This window comes from Scyliorhinus torazame, chromosome 8 (genome assembly GCF_047496885.1).
Source record: "Scyliorhinus torazame isolate Kashiwa2021f chromosome 8, sScyTor2.1, whole genome shotgun sequence".
NCBI lineage: Eukaryota > Metazoa > Chordata > Chondrichthyes > Carcharhiniformes > Scyliorhinidae > Scyliorhinus > Scyliorhinus torazame.
The window spans coordinates 258,613,938-258,634,422 of NC_092714.1; the positions used below are offsets into that span (position 1 = coordinate 258,613,938).

The 20,485-nt window shown below is 43.1% G+C and overlaps 1 protein-coding gene across 2 annotated transcripts in view; it reads left to right on the plus strand.

Moving 5' to 3' along the window:
* Positions 1-20,132, plus strand: part of pigu (phosphatidylinositol glycan anchor biosynthesis, class U) — a 35,117-nt gene extending 14,985 nt beyond the window's left edge. The window contains exons 5-12 of one of the 2 annotated variants that reach the window (XM_072515183.1): positions 920-1,029; positions 3,370-3,470; positions 4,518-4,615; positions 7,014-7,168; positions 8,468-8,611; positions 11,678-11,802; positions 17,722-17,864; positions 19,198-20,132. In XM_072515183.1, the coding sequence (XP_072371284.1) occupies positions 920-1,029; positions 3,370-3,470; positions 4,518-4,615; positions 7,014-7,168; positions 8,468-8,611; positions 11,678-11,802; positions 17,722-17,864; positions 19,198-19,311 (990 nt within the window). In that variant the 3' untranslated portion in view covers positions 19,312-20,132. The remainder of the gene's footprint in view (positions 1-919; positions 1,030-3,369; positions 3,471-4,517; positions 4,616-7,013; positions 7,169-8,467; positions 8,612-11,677; positions 11,803-17,721; positions 17,865-19,197) is intronic. The other variant, XM_072515184.1, reaches the window with a different exon arrangement.
* The last annotated feature ends 353 nt before the right edge of the window (positions 20,133-20,485 follow it).

Genomic DNA, 20,485 nt, shown 5'->3' on the forward strand with positions numbered 1-20,485 from the left:
ACGGCACTGAGGACCTGGGTTCGATCCCAGGTCACTGTCCGTGTGGAGTTTGTACATTCTCCCTGTGTCTGCGTGGGTCTCACCCCCACAACCCAAAGATGTGCTGGGTAGGTACATTGGCCACGCTAAATTGCCCCTTAATTGGAAAAACAGCATCGTACTCAACTGTAAAAATGTTGAATTCCCAGTGGCTTGCTGCATGAATGCAATATGCAGCATGACAAGTTATACATAGAACATACAGTGCAGAAGGAGGCCATTCGGCCCATTGAGTCTGCACCGACCCACTTAAGCCCTCACTTCCACCCTATCCCCGTAACCCAATAACCCCTCCTAACCTTTTTGGACACTAAGGGCAATTTAGCATGGCCAATCCACCTAACCTGCACGTCTTTGGACTGATAAAGTCCTAAACCGTTGCTGATTTAATCTGGAGCTGGTGCGATGTACAAGTGGATTGGGGAGAAGAAATCTATCGGTTTCCAACCACGATCTGATACCATTCTTCTGGGAAGTGAATGGATTTGTACATTGAGTGAGAATTTGATTGCCCTCAGCTGTGATGCCGTCTCTGGTCAAATAGCTTGGCAGTGCATATGACTGTGGTTCACTCATATGTAGGATAACCACTTTGGCAAGTTCCCAGAGCGCTGTGGAACTCTGCTCCAGCATGATGCTTCCAGGCAAAAGGTGGTGAAATTGAGTTGGAAGAGATGTGAAAACCCTTTCATTCTTTGTGTTAGATGTGTTACTGTTACAGAGCAGAATGTCTTGATATTTAACGGCTGCACATTTCATAAGAGCAGTGGGCCCACTGCTCAGGAGCGAGTAGAATTTAAAGACAATTGGAAAAAAAATGTGCAGAGTTGAATTCTAAACTTGACGTTGCATTTTTTTCAACGTAATTTTTATTTCTCAGTTTAGAAAACAGCGGATTGCTTTTGAATTCCAGAAATACGCTCCCGACATCATCACACTGGTCAGGACTCCGAAAGAAATGTATCATATTCCTCTTAAGGTAGCACTGTTGTAAGTAAGAAAGCACATTGCCATTATCAGTACTGTAATATCTGTGCTCGGGTATGGCTCAAGTGTGGCCATGCAGCACAGCGTGTTTGTACAGCGTGACAAAGTTTGGGAAACACTCATGTTTTCACCTGTCTGGCATTGGCACCCGAGAAACATTCCGGCACAGAACGATAAAAGCCAATTACTGTGGATGCTGGAATCTGAAACAAAAACAGAAAATACTGGCAATCACAGAATTGTGGAGAGAGAGAAGGGAGCTAATGTTCCGAGTCTGGATGACTCTTTGTCAAAGCTGACAAAGCAGCTGTGCATTCCAGACTCGAAGCGCCCTCCTCTCACTCCCTTGCGCCCTCCCATCAGCTCCCTCTTCTCTCTCTCTTCCCCCTCCCCTCCCCCCATTGTAAATTAACTGTATTGTTTGGGCATATTTTTAAAACTCTTAACTTTCTAATTACTTCAGTCCATGCCCATCGCCTAAACCCTCATCAAACTTGAGCATTTTAAACTTTTTTCATAATACTTTGACAGCTCATAATTAACTCTTGTTAGAAAAGGGCTTGGCTTGCCAATGATGGCTGTAGCTTGACTAGCCACGTGGACTATTGCAGTGGAATGCATTTCAACACACCCTGTGTGTGTTACTACATTCTCACGGGCAAGCTACTTGCAAAGTTTAAACCATGTGAGGTAAAAATACAACGTGGTCTGTCATTTTCCCATTTTTGTGTACATATACATGCAAATCAAAATGCTTGTGACCTGTTATTCCTGAAGCGTTATTGCCAACTCAAGAGCTGCGGAGAGGGAGTGTTGGAGGTATGGAGTGGACACGAGGAGAGGATCTCCGAAATGAAGTGATGGGGAAAATTGTTTGACTCCTCTCTACCCCCCTCCCACCCCACCCCGAGTGTGCAGTATCTTTAACATTGTAAGAAAAATGATCAAAACATTTTGCATTTTGTACAGTTGTTTTGTGGTCTGAAATGATAAATCTGTGAGAGAAAGGTTACATTTTGTGAGAGGGAAATTGAGAGCACATTCATGTATATCTACATGAGAGGGGGAAGCCTTGAGACCGAGATGCACAGGAAGTTGTATTATCCAGCCCCATTTGGGTCAGCTATGTCAGGTTTTGTACTTGCTGATGACCCAGCAGTCAATGGCAGTTTTCAATCCTTCTGTTCGCTAAACACTCACTTTGAATCTCTAGTTGATGTTTTACAAATTTAAATCCCCCTTCTTGCTCGTCATTGCGCACTTTTGATTGGTGACTATATTTTTCGCACTAACCCCACTACATGTATCCGACATCCCTCTCACCAAGGAGGCACCCTGATAACATTCTCGCCTCTGCTCGTTCACATTAAGCTGTCATAAAAGAGAGTGCAACTATTTTTTCTGCGGGGAGGGGGAAGGGGCAAGCCCAAAATAGTCAATAACCTGAAAATTAAATCTAGCATCATCAGCGGTGCTGTCAGGAAGCATTTATTCAAATAAAGGGGAGTAGAAGTCAAGAATACTTTCCTCCGAAAAATTAAAACTGGGATTGGTGATTACATGAGGCTAAGGGACCAATTCAAGGTTAAGGTACCAAGTCAAGTAAATGGCATTAAAATACAGATCAGCCAGGATCTAACTGAATGGTGGGAAAGGTTTCAAGGGTTTGAATGGCCCACTCCTGTCTCAGCAGTTTGCTTTCTGCTGCTTTATATAGACCTTAGTAGCATCAGATCTTCAGCATTTAATAAAATATGGTTCAAAAGAGAGATCTCGACACCTGTGGTATATACACATATATATATTGCTTTTGCCATGACTTTATCTGAATTAATACAATTAGTTTGAGCGATTTCCCAATTGACTGGAATAAGCCCACAAAATTAAAGTTTATAAATTATTGAATTTTTAAAAAATGTATTTTATTCCCCAATTAAAGGGCAATTTAGTGTGGCCAATCCACCCACCTTGCGCATCTTTGGTTTTGCGGAGGGTGAGACCCACACAGACAACGTGGAGAATGTGCAAAAAGAATTATTGAATTTTAATGCGTGCCACATAATCAAGAAAATATTAGATACAACTTTGTATTCAAGATAAGGTAGCCTGGACTGATTTTTAGAGATGCTATATATCAACCAAAGAACAAACAACTGATGGCCACAGCTTACTCAAGGGTGCAGAGATCACAGTTGTAACATCTTTGATTCATGTGTGTACAAGCCATATGCAACATGTCTGCCATCTTTGCTCTGTGCACTTCACTGATAGATGTGATGAGCTCTGTCTCTTGCAATCGTTACAAAATGAGATGCATAAAGGGAGCTTTCTGTTCTGTTCCAGCTATCTCCTGAATCCGTTCACCGTACTTACCTGCGTGGCAAAATCGACTTGTGCCATCCACAATGCAATTATTGCAATTTTTGTCTTGGCCACTGTGAAAGGTGAGTCTTGCTTATTTCTTCGTTGCAAAACAAGTGGCATGTTAGGTCCATTCCGTGTGTCAGGCATCATTATGTTTTTGGCGATTGATCCAGCGCATTAGACTGTAGAATGAGCTAGACTTGAATGAGCCTAGTTTATTATTCTTTGCGTCCGCACAATTTACTTGGAAATTAGGACGCTCGAGACACAAATCACAAATATCACTGAACACCTCAAGGAAGTGGAATAACAGCAATACTGTTGAATATTAGAGTATCTTGTTCTAACCGTTGAGAGGAAGTTGCAGAGTTAAAGGAAGAGGTCTCATTGGATTCTATTGTAACTTGCTGCAGAGAAATATTGGTTTCAGCTTACTCATGAAATAGGGGAAGGTGGATAACGTGGATAACGGTGCTAACTAACGTAGCACCGAAGTATATAGTGCAGAGTTCCAATTCCAATTCCTCGTCCACCCTGAGTTGTCACGACTCTACCGCAATTGATCTTCATGCACCTGTGTTTGGGATGGGCAGATCAGCAGGGTTCTTATTTGAGTACGTCTGCTGAATGTGTCTGTTTGTGGACACCAGATCAAGTGGGAGTGGGCTGAACTCTGATGATCCCCACAGTCAAATAGTTTGCCAGCACATGCAAGGGAAGAAAGGTCAATTGGGTGAGCTCCTGAGGACAGTCAGTACCCATGGGACCTGCATCTTAGGATGAAGTAAGTACTTTTAAGAGTAAGGGTGGAAAAACTGGCGTGAGAAAATATTTGAAGATAATGTACCGTACTTTGATATAAAATGTTCCGTTCCTGAAACACTATCAATGATAAGATGAGTAGAAATCTGAAACCGTAAATGCTGCTCTTTGTAACAACTTGTGTAGATGTTGTCTCCGGTACAATCTTTTGTTTGGTGTCCTTTGGAAGATTAGATGCAAAACACTGGCTTATATTTTTCTTTGCATGTTATACTTTGTCCCTTAAGGCAGCTTTCCAAAGATTGTCAAGCATATATAATGTTCCATGATTTGAATTGACATATTTTCTGTTTGTCTATTTTCAGGAAGTGCCTTTATTAGTGCAGTATTTTTGGCTTTGGCTACATACCAATCCTTGTATCCTGTTGCACTGTTTGCCCCAGCGTTACTATACCTTGCACAGGTAATTATTTTTAATTGCAGCTTTGTTATTGAAGAAAGGAACTAAATGCTGACAAATCCTTTACTAAAGGATAGTGTTCCCTCCCCCGGATGGCACAGTACGTGGCAGTGTGAGTCTGCACCGTGGGGATCAGGACAGTGGCAAGATTATTGTCTGAACTGTGCTGAGTTAGCCAAGGGTGGCATCAGACCCACATTGTCCACACATCGGTCAAAACAGCCTGTCTGAGCTCACCCCCTACCCTGAAAAATCTTCACTTGCAAGAAAGCGTTCAGCGTCTATGAGGCTGTATCACGTCCTGAGCCTGTGATTTGGGAAAGGGGCATTTGACTATGGATGTATACCCTATAGATTTTGGAAAATGAATGGCCCCTGATTTTCAAATGAACTGTTCCAATGGCTGTCGTACATTGAGCAATGAAAGGAGTTTGGTTAAGATTGAACCTGTCGTAGCAATCACCGGGATAGTAATGTGCTTCAGATAATAAATGTTGAAGCTATGCATTGTAAGTTTGAAATATTAGCGTGCTATGTTTAGTGCAGTATTTTTCAGAAATCTAATTTTTTAAACACTCCATGTAAGAGCACTAGGTGCTGTGATGTTAAATCTACCAGGAAAATTTAGGGTTCGATCTAAGTTAGCTAATTTCAGTCTGATGATATAATTGGCCCCGGTTTCTGGGGCGAGGGTGGAACAGCCAGATTTTCAGAGTGCAGCTGAAATGACTGCTGCTGCAAAATGTGCATGTCTGGGCGTTGACTGAGGCCTGCAGCAGTCTCGGCTGAGCTAACATTTAACCCATCGCCCACCACCATCACCCATTCCCATGGTCTTAACAACAAGCTGAGATGTGCTGACTTCAACAAGAATGATCAATTGGGAATCTACCAGAATCTGGACCTAAGAAGCTGTCCTTTGGCATTTCAGGCAAGGTGACGAGTTCTGTGGGCTGGAATTTATGTCCAGAGCATAAATTAGCCCTCTAATATGAGGACTCTGGGGCGTTGTTGATGTAAAAAAAGAAAAGATAGAAAGACTTGTAATTGTATGACGCTTTTCGCAACCGCTGGATGTCTTGTAGTGTCTTGCAGCCAATTAAGTGCTTCTTGAAGTGGTGTAGCATATGCGGCAGCCAAATTGCACTCAGCAAGCCCCCACAAACATCAATCCGATGGTGGCCAGATAATCTGTTTTTTATTATGTTGATTGAGAGATAAATACTGGCCATGGCATCTGAGATAACTCCCCTGCTGTTCTTCAAAATAGGCCTTTGGATCTTTTGCATCCAGCTAGCAGGCAGATGTGCCTCGGGCCAACACCTCATCTGAAAGACGACATCTTTGACAGTGCAGCGTGCTAACAGAGCCATAGCTGTACACAAAGGAGCTTTCTTCTCCGTTCCAACCAACTCCTGAATAAGTTGAAAAGCAAACTATTGTTGCTCAAAATCTGAAATAGGAACAGAAAGTACTGGGAATATTCAGCAGGTCTGGCAGCAAACTATTATCATCCCAGACCAAACCCGAACAGCGGCAAGGACACTGGACCGAAACCCCAATATTTTAGTTTATTTTAAGATTGTGCGGAAAGAATGATTCATCCCAGGATTGATTGCTTGAAAAATATAGGACTTTGGTATTTTTAAAACAAACTATTATAAATACATTATTAAACTTTTTAACTTCGCACCTGAAAAGAACAGCTAGCAATTACCATTTAGCACAACTACACAATTTCTCATTGAACAACAAGAAAAGAAACATGCAGCTCTCCTTGTATCTTAATATTAGCAGGGCATAAATGCTTGCGCTACAGAACAGATTCGGGCTCTGGTTCGAACCACTTCAGACTCTGGCTGAATTTCTTCGAATAGCTACTTCAACTGAGTTGCTTCAGCCTCTTCCTAAACTTCAGACGAGACTGCTCTGCTTTAAAATATTATTACTCTTGTTTTTAAACACTCCTACTTGGATAGAATTGTAGTCTGAGTCAGGCAGATCAAAACACAAATTCTCTCTCTCACAGCTTCTCCAAACTCACTGCCTTTTTGAGCTCCACCCAGAAATGACCTCATCTCCCGAAGCTGGAAAACACTACCTCTGCTGGGTGCAAAAGCACATTAATTCCCCAGGGACTTCCCCAGGGAAACCACTATGCATTAGCCCAGACTGATAAACACATTCCTGTGTCAATTTCACTTGCTGGCTACTAAACCCACCCAGGCTTTGCAAACAATTATTTTTGAACAAACCCATTCTGACGCATTTAACCCTTAAATTGTCCACCTCATTTATAATCCAATTTTCCTAACATCTTCCAATCGTCACTATGTGAAAAAGGGTGATTTGAAATTCATCAAAGTATATATGTTCATGTTTTTATTTTAATTTGTCACAGAAACACTATATATTGGTGAACCTACATAGCACGACCTTCTTGGTACTTTTGCTGAAGTATGCAGTCATGTTTTTGGGTTGCCTGATGGTCACCATATGCTTGTCGTTTTTCTTGCTGAATTCGTGGAGTTTCATTCCCTCTACCTATGGCTTCATGTGAGTTGTTATTGAAAAAGATTATTCCTAAACATCTTTTTTTTAAAAAGTCATCTGTACGTTTTAAAATAATGACTTGCCGCCAATGTTTAGGGCTTTATTAAAGAGAGGTGTGCGATGCTGTGACAGGTGAAGAATACAGACAGCAGGGAAATGGAACAGAATGGCATTTTTGTTTTGGATTATGAGCTGTGCAAAAAAAAAAAAAATTATTTTTACACCACCTTCCCCAAAAAAGAAATGTGTATGTGTCTCTTCCCCCCCCCCCCCCCCCCCCCACACACACACACACACAACTTTCTATCTGAAGAGCCATGCCACTTTAGGCCTGTTGTCAGGCAGATTTCAGAACTAGTCTATGGCCCTCTTCGTTTTGCTCTAAATTAAAGGCACGGTCCCAAAATATAATCATTTTACAAACCTCATTTTAGGAACCATTGGCACAGTGATTATGTTCCTAGACTAGTAATCCCGAGTCCTGGGCTCGCGTTCAAATCCCATCATGGCAACTGGGAAGTTTAAGTTCAATCAATTAAATAAATCTGGTATTAAAAATCCCACATCAGTAACGGTGACCAGGACACTGCTGGGCTGCAGTAAAAACCCATGTGTTTCACTAATGTCCTCAGGAAAGAAACCTACCCTCTTTACCTGGTCTGGCCTCGATGTGACTTCAGAGCCACAGTAATGCGGTTGACTCTTCAGTGTTCTCTGAAATGGCCTACACAACTCACTGCTCCTCCTCGAGTGGAGCTATAGGATCTTTCTTTCATATTATACTTGAATAGCCAGCAGACCCTTAACTCAGCTAAAGACAGTACCTCTAACAATCCAATATGCTCTTAGTACTGCACTGAAATTAGTTTTAGATTGCGAGCTTAAACTCAGTTAAATAGCTCATTGTTCCGGGCAGCACGGTGGTGCAGTGGGTTAGCCCCGCTGCCTCACAGCACCGAGGTCCCAGGTTCGATCTCGGCTCTGGGTCACTGTCCGTGTGGAGTTTGCACGTTCTCCCCGTGTTTGCGTGGATTTCGCCCCCACGACCCAAAGATGTGCAGGCTAGGTGGATTGGCCACGCTAATTGCCCCTTAATTGGAAAAAATGCATTGGGTACTCTAAACTTATTTTTAAAACCTCATTGTTGACTTAGCTAAGCAATGTCATATATAAACTGATACTGAAGAACGTAACCGCATGCAAATCGCGATGAAAGGCTCCGATGTGTGTCCTGCGCGGTTTGGATTTTGTGAAAGATTTCAAACCCATTGTTTTGGGCTAAATCTTCTTGTTTTCTTTTAGTCTTTCTGTTCCAGATCTTACACCAAACATTGGTCTTTTCTGGTACTTCTTTGCTGAGATGTTTGAGCATTTTCGCTTGTTTTTTGTGTGCGTGTTTCAAATCAACGTGTTCTTCTACACACTTCCATTGTCAGTGAAATTAAGGTGAAACTTTCTTTTAAATCAGCTTTTTCATTGCCATATTTTTATGCCTCTTAATATTTTTTCTCTCAGTAGCTTCCACCCTCCATTGTTGCTGGGGGTATTGTTCCGTTTATGTTAACAGCCCTCTGGTACCTCACCCAAGCTGCCATTATGCACGTTAGCCTGAGACCGTTGTTGTCTATCCACTCAGCTTTGGGGGGAAATACAGCTGAGTGGATAGACTCCTTTCCCAGTAACCCCTCGCACACTTTCTATTTGGTTTCTATATGGCTGTCAGATGTAGACAACCAGTGTGCCACTGCACGGGGGTCAGTTGTTTGCCACTCTCGAACCTCGAAAGAAAGCAAGACACGCGTTTATGTAGCACTTTTGACAAACACAGGGCGGCATGGTAGCACAGTGGTTAGCACTGTTGCTTCAGAGCTCAAGGGTCCCAGGTTCGATTCCCGGCTTGGGTCACTGTCTGTGCGGAGTCTGCACGTTCTCCCCGTGTCTGCGTGGGTTTGCATCCGGTCCTCTGGTTTCCTCCCACAGTTCAAAGATCTGCGGGTTAGGTGGATTGGCCATGCTAAATTGCCCTTAGAGTCCAAAAAGGTTAGATGGGGTTCCTGTGTTGCGGGAATAGGGTAGAATTGTGGGCTTAAGTGGGGTGCTCTTTCCAAGGGCTGGTACAGATTTGATGGGCCGAATGGCCTCCGTTTGGACTGTAAATTCTATGAACTATGAACAAACAACCTTTGAGTCAATTAGTTGCTTTTGAAGTATGGTTGCTGTTGTAAGACTTACAGCAGCCGATTTGCGTGCATTAAGCTGCTACAAATAGCAATGTGATAACGACCAGTCAATTTTGTTCATGATAAGACATAGGAGCAAAGTTAGGCCATTCGGCCCATCGAGTCTGCTCCGCCATTCAATCATGGCTGATTTATTTCTCAGCCCCATTCTCCTGCCTTCTCCCCATAACCCTGATCCTCTTATTATCAAGAGCCTGTCTATCTCAATCTTAAAAGATATTCAGTGATTTGGCCTCCACAGCCTTCTGCGGCAATGAGTTCCACAGATTCACCACCCCCTGGCAGAAGAAATTCCTCCTCATCTCAGTTTTAAAGGATCGTCCCTTCAGTCTGAGGCTGATTAATGCTGATTGAGGGGAAGATATTGGCCAGGACACCAGGGATAACTCCCCTGCCTTCATCAAAAATAAGGCTCATGGGATCTTTTACATCCACCTGAGAGAGCAAAAGGGGCCTCTGTTTCACATCTCATCTAAAAGGCGGCATACTTGACAGTGCAGCACCCCCTTAGTACCGCACTTGAGTGCCAGCATAGAGACCTATTTTTGGCTGTCCCAAGTGGGATATGAGCCAACAGCCTTATAATTCAGAGAGGTGAGAACTGTGAAACTAGACCTTCCTGGTCTCTGTGACCTACTATTCCATAATACACCCTGCTGAATGAATGACTGACCAGACCAGGCTCAGGGGTGTAAGTCTTGTGCTTATCATGGGCAGCACGGTAGCACAAGTGGTTAGCACTGTTGCTTCACAGCGCCAGGGACCCGTGTTCGATTCCCGACTTGGGTCACTGTCTGTGCGGAGTCTGCACGTCCTCCCCGTGTCTGCGTGGGTTTCCTCCGGGTGCTCCGGTTTCCTCCCACAGTCCAAAGATGTGCAGGTTAGGTGGATTGGTCATGATAACTTGTCCTTAGTGTCCATAAAAGGTTAGGTGGGGTTATGGGGATAGGGTGGAGGTGTGGGCCTAAGAGGGGTGCTCTTTCCAAGGGCCGGTGCAGACCCGATGGGCTGAATAGCCTCCTTCTGCACTGCAAATTCTATGATTCTATAAGTCCCGAAAGACGTGCTTGTTAGGTGAATTGGACATTCTGAATTCTCCCTCGGCGTACCCAAACAGGCGTCGGAGTGTGGCGTCTAGGGGCTTTTCACAATAACTTCATTGCAGTGTTAATGTATGCCTATTTGTGACAATAATAAAGATTATTATTATTGTGTGTAGAGGATACTTAAACTGCTCATTTTAAATGTTGTTGCTCTCAACAGTATAAAGTGCGGTTTGGAAATTTTTTTAAAAAATGTATCCGTGTGTACTTGTGATTGGCCAAGTATATGGTGGTGCACTCTTCTTTGAAGTTCTGATATTGTTAAGTGAAACTCACTGCCCAGTGGGAGCACTTGTCCAGGAGTCAGGAAGTGAGGACAACAAGGGACACTGAGGCACTCCTGTTTTCCCCCTCGCACAACTCCTGGTGGCAATGAATCCTGTGAGAGCACAGGAGAACAGATCGCCTTTTGCATGAGTGCATTAATACAGAACCGCATTAGTAAAGATTCGGGGACTAATGGATTGCCCTCTGGCTGAGCTGAACTGAGTTGTGACGGCCGGCACAGGAAGACCCTAAAAATGCGTTGCAATATATATATATATATATTTTTAAATAACAAATGACTTGCATCCAGTTCACAAAGGCACAATGCTGCAACTGCAGGCAATTGAAATGAAATGAGACCTTTTGAAATACCCCCGCAGCTTTGGGCAGATGTCGCCTGGCCTGAGTATGTCCAACATTTTCTGTTTTTATTCCCATGTGCACGATTATGTTATGCATAATTTGGGGTATGATAATACTGGTAACCATTGTGGTGAAAGTATTGAAATGGTGTTCATCAGGACGTCCTCTTAGTGAGATGCAGTATATTTTTTATAGTTCTGGTTTCTAGCATTGTACGTGGAATAGATGGTTCTGCTGATCTAATCTTAAACCTCTGTTTTCCCCCCTTTATTTATTCTGTTGATGAAAGGACCACTTAATATGAAAAGCCGAGATCGGGCTCCTAAAAACCCTTGTTGTAAATTGTTATTTGGTATACAGCACTGAATATTAATGATAGATCATTAGCTGCCAGATTTGTGAAGCATGCTGTTGGCTATGGAGCAGTTTGTGTTTAGTGCTGACTCTGCAGTTTACAAGTCGTAAGCTCAACTATTTGTTGGCCTATCTGCAGTTTTACTTCTTAATCACTTGTTTGCTACTCTTTCTTCCTTTTGCAGAGATCATCCCATGTTTTTCATGTTCGTTCAGCTTGCAATCATTGCAATTTTTAAGTCTTACCCTACCGTTGGAGATGTAGCACTGTACATGGCCTTCCTGCCCATGTGGAATCACCTTTACAGATGTAAGTATGACATTCATGGCGTGTATCTGGAATTAACAATACGATTTTATATTTTTCTCCAGTGCTGTCCTTCTGCTGAAGCGGCATTCAGAGAGACATTCTTCCCCTCCCCCCACATCTACATCTGTCACAGTTTACCCTCTGACGTTAGTTTCTCTGCCATTTGGCCTTTCACACCTTTTATTCTGTCTGGGGACTGCCATTAGCACTCTTTCTTTCCTATGGTTTCTGTGACTATTAGCACCCTGTTCCCTTGGTTTCTGTGGCTATGACTCATCTTTCATTCTCTCACTCTACAGTATAAATATTTCCCACTTTCTCTGTCTTTTAGCTTTGACAAAGGGTCACCTGCACTCGAAAAGTTAGCTTTTTTCTCTCCCTACAGATGCTCCCAGACCTGCTGAGATTTTCCAGCATTTTCTCTTTGGTTTCAGAGAGACATCTTTGTTGCCATCTTTGCTGGCCCCTCAGCCGTGAGATCATTATTTCTTTCTGCACAAGAGTTAATAGTGAATTGACAGACTTCAACCGTGGAAAGCACCACACTGGGTCCTGAGCCTCTCATTACCTGCCATCCACACATTTACACCTTTCTGCAGAGGTTACTCATGGCAATGCATAATTCCTATCCCTCAGCTTTGGACACTCCAAACAACTGTCCGATAAATGGGGCTACGGCAATGTAGAGGTTATGTTGCTGGATTAATAATTAAAGCGACCTTGCACAGCAAAGGAGAATTGCAGTGACCATTAAATATGACAACGTACCATTGATATTTAGACTCAACTGGTTTGTTAATGTCCTTTAAAAAAGGAAAGGCTGCTGTCTTTAGCGGGTCTCGACTCTATTCTCATGTCAACATGGGTAACTTTTAACTGCCCTCTGACTATCTTGCAAGTCACTCAGTTGGCCCAGCACTGTCTTCTCGATGCAATCAGGCCTGGGCATTAACTATTACTCTTGCCAGCAGTGCCTGAACTCTGGTTAGATCAGTTAACTCCTCACCGATCCGGAGTCAAATTTCTTCCTGAACGTAGCCATTGGAACCCTCATCTCCCCTTGGATTTGGGACACCTTTAACGAATGTTTCACCGTCTGTACAAAACGTTCTGCCAGCCCGTTTGTGGCAGCTTGATGAGGATCGGACCGGATGTGTTCAATTCCGTTCTCCAAGTAATTTATGAATTCCTGAGATATGAACTGCGGCCCATTATCGCTCACCAGTTGTTCAGGGTAACTGAACCTGCTGAAGATTTCACCAAATCTCTCAATTGTTTTCTCCGATGACATTGACTTCATGATGGCAACTTCGGGCCATTTCGAGTGAGCATCAACTAGAATGAGAAACATGGGTCCTTCCAACAGTCCGGCGTAATCAACATGAACCCGTTGCCAGGCATCTTCTGGCCATTTCAATGGGTGCAACAGGGATAAAGGCAGAAAATTCCACGCTTTTGCACAAGGTGAACACGTTCTCATCTTCTCAATTTTGGCATCTAATCCTGGCCACCAAGCATAGCTCCCCTGGCTATCTCCTTCGTCCTTATGATACCACAGTGGCCTTTGTGTAGTTGGTTTAATGAATGTTTTCTTAATAATGGTGGAATACTCTCATTCCCCAGAGGAGACAACCTGTCTGTACGGATAACTCATGTCTTCGAGTTGGATATGGCTTTAGCTCGGGGTTTGCTCATGTCTCTTGCCTGAAACACCATGTCCATAACACCTCACGGTACGAGGTCACTTCTGATATGCTTCTTCACCTGTCCCGTGGCCCCAAGACTCTTACCTACTTGTTGAAACTAGAAAATGCTTCCACACGAATTTGGTGAGGATAGTCGGGAGAGTCCATGTGCATTCCCATGAAGGTTTGACTGACGATAGTTGATTGTGCATGTGTGTGCTGACAAGAGCAATGCCCATCTCTGCATTCTGCGAGTGATGGAATCTTGGCATGAAGTCCAAAAATCATTGTTAGTGATGATGGTCTGTCCGTCAATAAAGCAAATTTCCTCCCATACAGGAATTGGTAGAACTGTTTTATTCCAAAAATGATTCCTAGGGCTTTCTTTCCCTATCTGCGCATTTTGCTTTTGACTTTATTCAGGATCCTCGACACAAAGGCTATCAGCTTCTCTTCACCTGTGGGGATTATGTGGAAAACCACCACCCCAACCCCATAAGGTGATGCATCACTTACCAGTTGCTGGGGTAAATTTGGATCAAAACGTGTCAGGACTTCTGACTTGAGTAGTCTTTCTTTAGTTTGCTCAATTGCTCCGACATTGATTCACCCATGTCAATTTCATATTTTGACACAGTAGATTGTGCAAGGGTTTGAGATTAGTCACCAAATTAGGAGCAAACCTTTTGTAGTAATTTAGTAAGCCTGAGAAAGATCAAAGTTGGCTTCCGGATGTGGAAGGGGAGGGAAGAATTGGGGATATATATAAGTGGCTGGGGGAGCAGGGAGGCGAGCGGGTGGCGCAGATCAAGGAGAAATGGGAAGCAGAGTTGGGAATGGAGATCAATTGGGGAGTATGGAGTGAGGCACTGCGAAGGGTAAACGGGACCTCCTCTTGTGCAAGGATGAGCCTGATACAGTTTAAGGTGGTGCACAGGGTGCATATGACTCGGGCGAGAATGAGTGGGTTCTTTCAGGGGGTAGCAGATGAGTGTGAGAGGTGTGGGCGGGGGCCAGCGAATCATGCGCACATGTTTTGGGGTTGTGAAAAATTGGGAAGATTCTGGGCGGGAGTGTTCGCGGTCTTAGCCAGGATAGTGGAGGAGGGTGTGGACCCGGACCCTTTGATGCTGATATTTGGGGTTTCAGAGAAGCCAGAGCTCATGGAGAGGAGGAAGGCCGATGTCTCTGATTGCACGGCAAATTTTGCTGGAGTGGCGGTCGGCATCGCCACCGGGGGTAGCAGCATGGTTGGGTGACCTGTATGACTTCCTGCGGTTAGAGAAGATAAAGTATGATTTAAGGGGCTCAGCGGGGGAGTTTGAGAAAAGGTGGGGGATGTTTGTGCCTGTATTTGAGGAGCTGTTCGTCACAGGGGGGAGGAGGGGGGGTGAAAAAGGGAGAACAATCTGTACAAACTGTATAGTTGATTGTTGGGAAGAATGTTTCCCGGGGTGTTTATTTGCTGTAACCTACTTTGATACAAGTTTGAATAAAATGCGTTTTAAAAAAACAAGAAAGATCAAGGTTTGTTGATATTTTGAGGTGCGGGTGCCTCAGTAATGGCTTTGACTTTCGAAGGCAACATATGCAGTCCCTTGACGTCAATGACATAACCCAGATATTCAGCTGAAGGTTGGGAAAATTCACATTTGTCTTTTTGAACTCTTAATCTATATTCTTCTCATCTCTGGAGTGTGGCATTTAGGTTGCGGAGATGTTCTTCCTCATTCTTCCCAGTGACCAAAATGTCATCCAGGTTGGACTCCCGTCTAATCCGCTTTAGATTTATTCCATAGCTCGTTGGAACAATGCTGGCACCGAAGTGATGCCAAATGGCAATCTCTTGCATCAAAGTAACCCTTTGTGTCACAATCATCAATAATTGATGTGAATCCTTAATCACATTTATTTGAAGATATTCTTGACTGAGGTCAGTTTTACTGAAGTGTTGTCCCTGCCCAACCCAGCAAATAGGTCATCAATCAGGTGTAGAGGGTGCTGCTCTGCAAATAGTATAGGATTAATAGAGACTTTAAAATCTCTACAAATGTGTAAAGATCCGTCTCTTTTCATCGCGCTATAGTGCTCTTAAGGTACGATTAGCATAGCCCAATTTCTCATGTTAACAGTTCAAGGACTCCTGTTCTGACCAGCCCTTCTAATTCTACCTCTACCTTCGATCTGATTGCATACAGCACTCAGCTAGCCTTTAAGCCTTGATCTTCAGCTTTGCTGCTTTATCCTTCATGCTTCACATCTCAACATTGAAGACAATGGCATGTTTCTTCAAGATTTTGGGTAGGCCTCATTGGTAATCGGTACGAGGTTTGCCTCAGCCAATTTAATCTGATCTTTTCCAGCCAAGTTCTTTCCACTAGTTCCAGATAATTTCCTTTGACTATGTGCAAGGACAAATCTGCTGTCTGTCCATCTAATTGCACTGTTACACCAATATGGCCCCTTATCAGGACCACTTCTCCAGTGTAGGTTTTTAAACACTTATCTTCAAGGATTGCAGAGCAATATGTCAGAGCTTTTCTTAATAAACAGTCTCTGGCACCAGCGAGACGGCTGTCCTAGTGTCCACCTCCATCTTCACCGGCTGACCGTCCACTAATAGAGTGACCCAATATTGGTTTGTTGCACCAGCAGTAGTTCGTCTCCGGTGTGTGAATCGTGTTCCTTCTCGGGTCCTTTTTTTAACCATGTGGACACTTTTTCTTTGATTCAGTTTGCCATTTGTTTTATTCAGCTCTTGCTTCCTGCAATCTTTGCCTGAAGCATGTTTCTTTTTCCAACAAGCATGTGTAATGTGCCTTTCTGCCACAATTTCTGCACATGATGCGTTTGCACCAATAATCTGCCACTGAGTGCTTGGTTTTTTGCACACCGATGGTAAGAGCGAGTCTGTGTTTATGTTTGAGTTTTAGCTGGCATCTTGTGAATTCCTTGCTTGAACTCAACTGTTGAGCTTCTTTGGCTATTAATTACATTAGATACAGCAACTTCCAAAGCTTTCTTTTAGTTGATGTGCCTTCAGTTAACTGCTTTTGAATAGCTTCACTTCTTAAACCACAGACCAATTTTTTCTCTGATGGTATCGTTTAACACATCTCCAAATTGAGTGTTCGGCCAATCTTTTCAGGGTTGGTACAAACTGTGTAATTGATTCACCTTCCTCTTGGTTGTGCTTATAAAACCTAAACCTTCCTGTGATGATGAAAGGTTTGTTGAATAATGGCCCTGCAAAATGTTCACTATTACTTCACATGTTTTTGTGTGTGGCTTTTCCGGATGTACCAGACTCCTAAAGAGGTTAAATGTTTTCCCCCCTCATTATTATGCTCAGGAATTTGGGGTCTTTTGTATCTGCTGCTATCTTGTTAGCTTGACAAAACAGTCGAATTGTATATGAGCTCCATCACTCTGTATTCTTATCAAGCGGTCCCACAGCGCCAAAATCTCCCACCATCTTTCTCCACATAAAAGGACCTGCGTGTGCACTAACTTGCTTCCTTTCTCCCCAAAACAAGGCACAACCTGAGCTCAGTCTGCTTTCCTTTGTGTTTTGCAACACCCCCTGCTCTAAATGTGTTGTTGCAGGGTACTTGCTACTCACGACTACTGAGTTCATTTTGAGCGAAACAGACCTCTCTCCTAGGTTGTTTACTTTGGATTTTTCAGTTCCTTCAGTGGCTGCAACTGCTGTTCGCCTTCCTCATCGCCAGTTTTTAATGCGGTGGATTCAAGGTTGAGTCTGCAGGCCTTGGAGGTTCAACCGATACGCCGAGCTTTGTTTACAGCATGTTAACACAACCGGCTGCGATGTTAGACTGCCCGTTTGCCCATGTAAACGGAGGTGACGTTACCCTATCGTTCTCTTAAAGTGCTCCTGTTCAGCTACAAGGCTGCTTGTGAGGAAACACTAAAAACATTATCTACTAAAAGCTGCCAGGGAGAAACGGGGAGTTTTGCAAATCAATAAATGTGGCGTACTGCTCCCTTGGTGCTACAGAGTAGGTCAATGCCAATTTCTTGAACTTGGCTGAGGCCCAATGAAGTTCCAGCATATTGTTGTTTGCTTCCTACAGGAAAAGTTGGAATGAGAATATGGTTTTCCGAGGTTGGCAATAGCTAAATAAGTCATCCCACCCGTCCCTTGCATCGGCTTGGAGCATACCCATAGTGTGCCAGGTAAAAGTGATCAAATTGAATTGTTTGTGTTTTTCAGTCCTTCGGAATATCTTTGTGGTCACGTGCATGCTGATATCTTCGTCAGTGCTGTTCCCTGTTCTCTGGCACCTTTGGATTTACGCAGGAAGTGCAAATTCCAACTTCTACTATGCTATTACCTTGGCTTTCAATGTGGGGCAGGTTAGTGTAAAATTTAGACCGTCAGAATGTCTGTACCTATGTGGATTAATGTTAAAGAGAAAGCCCTGTCTGTGTGAATGGGATCACTAGATTGTAGGTACCATTCCCCATTGGGTTTGCCACCAGATGGAACTTCATAAAGCAGGGGAAGTTAAAAACACAGATGCTGATCCGCTTTGCCTCTATTCAGCAATTCTAATGCATAAAATGGGGCAAAAGGTGACTGTGCAGAGTTATTAAGTGTACATCTAGCTTACTCGACCTTGACTTTGGAGTGTTTCAGTAGAATATATTGCCCCTTTCAAAACAAAAAGAGTTACCAATGGTATGTACTTGTGTATCTCCTTACAGACATAGTCATAATTTTAGTCTGCTTAACAGTGGCTAAGTAATCTTTCTAGAGGAAAAGCCTGAGGCCTGCAAGTGGACCTAAAATGGTACATTTTAGGATATTAATGGAGCTCCTATGGTTTGGGTGGCCATGTCAGATGATTAGGTGCATTATTGGACCATATTATGAGGAATGTATTATTCGATTAAAAAAATATATATATATATATAAATTTAGAGTACCCAATTATTATTTTTTTCCAATTAAGGGGCAATTTTAGCATGGCCATTCTACCTAACCTGCACATCTTTGGGTTGTGGGGGTGAAACCCACGCAGACACGGGGAGAATGTGCAAACTCCTCACGGATAGTGACCTAGGGCTAGGGTTAAGGTTATTCGATTTTAGTGAAGCTGCAGATCTTTCATGCCGCAAAGTTTAAAGAAACTAGTATTTCTATAGCACCTTTCACAGCCTCTGAGCACAACGAAAGAGCTTTGTAGCCAATTATGTACTTTTCCTAAATTGCAAACGTTGCAGCTAGTTGATGTGTAGCAAGGTTCTCACTGACGGCAACAATATGATGCTGGCCAGATAATCTGTTTTGGTGAATCTTGGTTGAGGGGTGAATATGGGCCGCACACCAAGGAGAACTATATCTCAAATTGATCTGAGGAAGGCACCGCAATTAAATCTTCTCACATACTGCACATATTGTGCACCAAACGATATGTTGCTGACCTCGATGTATTCCCATAGCCTGGTCTGAGCAGCACCCCGGGACATCTCATTTATTTTAATGGTCGATGGGTAAATAGTCACAGGCCCTGGTTAGTAAGACGTGTTCTGAATCACTTGCATAACCCCCATGGAAGGAGCACTTAGCTAGCACTTATGAGTATGCTCCTTCAACTATTTTAGTTCTATAAGATAATTGTGTGACCCTTATTTAACATTGGTGTGTGTGGCGTGATAGTTTGTAACGTCTGATATTCCTCCGCAGATCCTATTGGTTTCTGATTACTTCTATGCCTACATTCGGAGAGAGTATCATCTCGTCGAGGGACTTAATTTGAAATCCCCGGATGGCAAAGAAGCCCATGTTGTTCTTAAATAAGGGACCAATTAATGCCATGTATTAACATTAAAATCCCAGCACACTCCTGTTTTATTTTGTAGGGAAGGTACTGTTGCTCAGGACATCAGTGTCCCTTATTGTGGCGCAGCTATGGATTGCAGGATTCAATCACTTAAATGTATTTGTTTTTTGGTGCTTGAAGCACCAGGAGGACAAGAATTTAAGTTCAAAGTGCTGTCAATTGAAAACAAAGTTTTAGAAATCTTAAAAGTTTTTTTTTAGAAGTTGATTCTTAATTCTTTCATTTCCGGGCAAGGCGAGTCATGATATTGCACTGGAGCTGTACTTGCCTGGGATTTCAGATGCTTGTGGCTCAGTGTTCATGTTTATGTGTGCTCCTGTTTCTCTCCTCTTCCCCCCCCACCCCCGGGTAATGGATGACTAAGGACGAGGATTCTGATGGAGTGTTAGTCAACTCCAGGCGGGTTTCTCTTCCCAGCTGTATTCTAATGTGACGTTTCTTATGGTGGCTCCCAACTTTATTCCCATGGAGGCTCAGCTGTACCTGGCCTCCAGGCTGCATTACACAAGTATTGGACTGAAGGCTGTCCTTCCTGATGGGTTCACACGGCGCGCGTCTTCCGCTTCTGAGAAGTGGAACTAGTCTTTCTGTCCGAAATCTTAAGAAGTGGGTCGAGTGTGTAATAAATGGGCTAAAAATATAATTGTCAAGTCTAAATCATTAAATGTACAATACATCCTTTTCATATAAACTTCTGTTATAACACCTTCTGCTATACACCTCCAAATGATTGTAAGATTCTGTTGATAAAGCTAATCAAAGCCTTTGGATTCTGAAATGTTCGGTTTACATTATTGACCAGTGTTATGGAATAGCTTTTCCACTGTTCAGCACGCACCTCATACTAATAGAAAAAAATGCTTTGGTAATGAGTGGTAGGTATCTCACTTGCTCCCGAATAAGTTCAAATAGTTATATATAAACTGTGTTGTGCACTTTGTTGGAGACTGTTTGAGTGTAGTGCATTCTAGCTCAAAGCAGCAGCACAGAAGAATAGTGGCGAGTGGGATAGATCATGAAGTGATATCACAGGACAGCAGTCCTGTGGGGTAAATACAGTGGTAAGACTGGAATTTTTATATCATTTTTATTTAAATCAACTTTTAAGACTAAATCAATGAATTAGCATAA